The 3713-nt window shown below is 61.1% G+C and overlaps 1 protein-coding gene across 1 annotated transcript in view; it reads left to right on the forward strand.

The window, feature by feature from the left end:
• Window positions 1-374: 374 nt before the first annotated feature.
• The window catches only part of Uncx (UNC homeobox), a 4279-nt gene continuing 940 nt past the window's right edge, over window positions 375-3713 (forward strand). Inside the window, exons 1-3 of the mRNA XM_078023565.1 lie at window positions 375-700; window positions 895-1070; window positions 3147-3713. The exon at window positions 3147-3713 is cut by the window's right edge and continues 940 nt beyond it. Coding sequence (XP_077879691.1) covers window positions 415-700; window positions 895-1070; window positions 3147-3713 — 1029 coding nt within the window. The 5' untranslated portion in view covers window positions 375-414. The remainder of the gene's footprint in view (window positions 701-894; window positions 1071-3146) is intronic.

Here is a 3713-nt window from a genome sequence, read left to right on the forward strand (position 1 = left end):
TCGCCAGGGGCCCTGCCCCGCCGCTGCGCGCCGCTGCCCCGCGCTGGGCGGCGCCCCTCCCTCCCCGCCTGCCGCCCCCCCCGTCTTGTTGTGACAGCTCCTGATACTGTTTATTGAGGTGCATGTCAGGTATAATTAGCAATCGATATGGAAAACGTTTCCTTGCACCCAGCACGCCTCTGACGTCAGAGCCGATTAGCGCTTCTTATTGGTCCCAAATTCCCCGGGCCGCGGCTAATTATCGGGAGCTTGATGTTGATAAAGTAAAGCGCCGGAGTGCGGGCGAAGCATGTGTAGGGCTCCGGGTGCCTGTCTCCGCCGCCGCCGCCGTCCGCGCCTCCCGCCGCTGGCCCGCCCCGGCCCCGGCCCGCGCCCCCGCGCCCCGCCGCCGGCACCGCCGGCCCCCCGCGCGAGATGATGGACGGCCGCCTCCTGGAGCACCCGCATGCCCAGTTCGGGGGCTCGCTGGGCGGCGTGGTGGGCTTCCCCTACCCGCTGGGCCACCACCACGTGTACGAGCTGGCCGGCCACCAGCTGCAGTCGGCCGCCGCGGCCGCCGCCGCCGCCTCGGTACCCTTCTCCATCGACGGCCTGCTCAGCGGCTCCTGCGCAGCGGCGGCCGCCTCGGTGGTCAACCCCACGCCGCTGCTGCCCGCCGCCTGCGGGGTTGGCGGCGACAGCCAGCCCTTCAAACTGTCAGGTAGGTTCCGCGGGCTGGGAGGAGGACAGTTGGGGACGGGGAGGGGGGCCTTTTCTGCGGAGGAGTTGGGTGACAGGCCGGTGGCGCAACCTTCTCTGTGCGCCCTGGATCTGCGTGGCCAGCGGGCGCAGATGGGGTTGGGATCTGGTCTGGGCCGGTGGCTGAACCTCGCGGCGTCCTGTGCGTGCCCGCAGACTCGGGGGACCCAGACAAGGAGAGCCCGGGCTGCAAGCGGCGGCGTACCCGCACCAACTTCACTGGCTGGCAGCTAGAGGAGCTGGAGAAGGCGTTCAACGAGAGCCACTACCCTGACGTGTTCATGCGCGAGGCACTGGCGCTGCGCTTAGACCTGGTGGAGTCCCGAGTTCAGGTAAAGACCCGCGTCCCTCCCGGATCCGCGGTCCAGCGCTGTGCTCGCCAAGCGCTGTGCGCCTTTGTTCTAGGAGGCGGGATGTTGTCCCAGGCTACGAGCCCGCTCCGCGCTCGCCTGCTGGTGTAGGGGCGTGTGTGGTAGTAATGGGGCTGGACCCCTTGCGCAACGGGAGGTGAGTAACTAGTGAAAGCCTAGGTAGCTTGAGAGGGCCTCCGTAGCACCGAAGTAGCGGGAACAGGGACTGCGTGCGACCCGGGAAGTGGTGTGGTGGGTTCGCTCGGCCCGTGTGAAAAGAGGTCTCCAAGGGTTCCATGGCTGGGGTGAGGAGGCACCGGCGGGGCGCAGACTCGAAGGGAGAAGCTGCGCCCTGGTGCTCCGTGCTCTCGCGGGAGGCTGTCTCCCATCCGTGAGCAAACGGGTTTGTTTGTCTTTTGCCTGTAAAATATTCAGATGGAAACCTGTATTTATTCCCCACTTTGTAGAAGGGGGAAGGTGAGGTAAGGGCGGGGAAAACTTCAATGGTTAATACATATGAGAAAGTGGGAAGAAAAAAAAAGTCTGAATTTTTAATATTCCCGAGTTTGTCTTCTTTTTTTTTCTTTCTCCTGTCTTCAGTTACTTGATTTCATTCGAAGTCAGCCAGAGATATTCTTTTTTTTTTTTTAAATACAGAGTCATTTGGTACATTAAAATTCAAAATGATCTATGCATAACTAAATGCTTCTTTGGAGTATAGAAACCTCCTTTTCCTGGGTTTGGTGAGACGAGTTTGGTGCTGTGGGCACCTGGCTTTGAGGCAGATGCTGGCAGAATGCCTGTTTAGCACCAATAGCTTTGCCTAAAAAGGTCTTTGGTTCTGTGCTTGGGCCTCTGCTGATGACCTCTTCTGTTTGGAAATCCTTTTATCCAATTTGTTCCAAAGTGTTGTAAGTGAAGTCAAGATCCCTTTATTTCTCCCCTCATACGATGATGAGTAATTCTTGGTGGCAGGGGCAGCCTGGAATTTGCACCATAAAAAGAAGTTAAAAGAAAAAAGAGGGCGGGGGAGGCTGTTGATGGTTTTGCTTTAATGCCTGGGACCTCTGCATGGACAAGGCTCCCAGTGACCAGGCCTGGTCTGCTATTGTGTGGAATCTCTATGTAGCCACAACAAAGAATTTGAATTATCGCGCTCTCTAGGGGTGGGTAGTGCTGTCCAAAGCTCTGTCGACTCAGCCGGGATTTGACTTTGTGTAGTGGTGGGTTGTGCAATAAGGGTCTAGGGCTGCTGTTCCTCTGGAGTCCTATGTGGCTCCGGGGACAAGACCTTGCAGAGAGCTCCAAAGAGGCAGGATGAGCCCTGACTTCTTTGGGGGCCTGGGAGGCCAGCCTCTTACCTCCAATCTTGCCTTCCCCATGGCCTAGACCAAACACAACTAGTTGGGAAAGCTCTGTTGGTCCCTGGTCCAGTCCTCCCAGAAAGAAGGACGGGCAGTAGCTGTGATGGGGGAGAAGGTGGTAGAATGTCCATTCAAGTTTGGCTTTCTAGGCCCTCCTGAGGAAGAAGCATCCAGATTTCCCTTCATGGGAGACTCGGAAATCTGGGCTTTGACACAGTCTCCAGGGGTCCGAAGACAGGTGTGGAAGGCTGCCCGCCAACAGAAGCGGTTCAGCCGCAGAATGGTCATCGCCAGTCTGGGCTGCTGCTTAGAACTGGAGCTGTGAGAAGCCAGGAAGGGCACGGAGGGGCCCTGCTCTCTGCCAGGAGACCAGGAACCCGCAACGTTCGGTCCTGGGCCCCACCGGCCCTGCTTGAGGAAGGGGCAGCTCCAGACCCCAGAGGTGAGACGCCAGAGCGGGAAGCTGGCTGGGAGGCCCCATCTGCGCTCCTTCCGGGTGGAAAAAGTGATTGCTGGAAGCTGCAGCCCGAGTGTCAAAATCCAGTCCAGGGCCGGCAGGGATCACGGCCTGGATCCGGCTCTCTTGGCCTGAGCCGAGGTGGTGCAGGCCTGTCTAGGGAATGGTAGGCCCAGAGCCCCAGCGGCGGGCTTGCCGCCTGATTTTGCCTTCCTTTCCCTTGTTCGGCTGCTCTAGGTCTGGTTCCAAAACCGCCGGGCCAAGTGGAGGAAAAAGGAGAACACCAAGAAGGGCCCCGGGCGGCCCGCGCACAACTCGCACCCGACCACGTGCAGCGGCGAGCCCATGGACCCCGAGGAGATCGCTCGCAAGGAACTGGAGAAGATGGAGAAGAAGAAGCGCAAGCACGAGAAGAAGCTGCTCAAGAGCCAGAGCCGCCACCTGCACTCGCCCGGCGGCTTGTCCCTGCACAGCGCTCCCAGCTCGGACAGCGACAGCGGCGGCGGCGGCCTGTCCCCGGAGCCGCCGGAGCCGCCGCCGCCCGCCGCCGCAGCCAAGGGCCCTGGCGCACATGCCTCTGGCGCCGCAGGTTCCGTGCCCGCACCTCCTGGTGAACCTCCTGCGCCCGGCACCTGCGACCCTGCCTTCTACCCGAGCCAAAGAAGCGGCACCGGCCCGCAGCCGAGGCTAGGCCGCCCTGCAGACAAGGACGCGGCCTCGTGCGGACCCGGGGCGCCGGCATCTGCGGAGCGCGGCGCCACAGGCCTGCCCAAGGCAAGCCCGTTCAGCGTGGAAAGCCTGCTG

The sequence above is a fragment of the Ictidomys tridecemlineatus genome, chromosome 10 (genome assembly GCF_052094955.1).
Source record: "Ictidomys tridecemlineatus isolate mIctTri1 chromosome 10, mIctTri1.hap1, whole genome shotgun sequence".
Taxonomy (NCBI): domain Eukaryota; kingdom Metazoa; phylum Chordata; class Mammalia; order Rodentia; family Sciuridae; genus Ictidomys; species Ictidomys tridecemlineatus.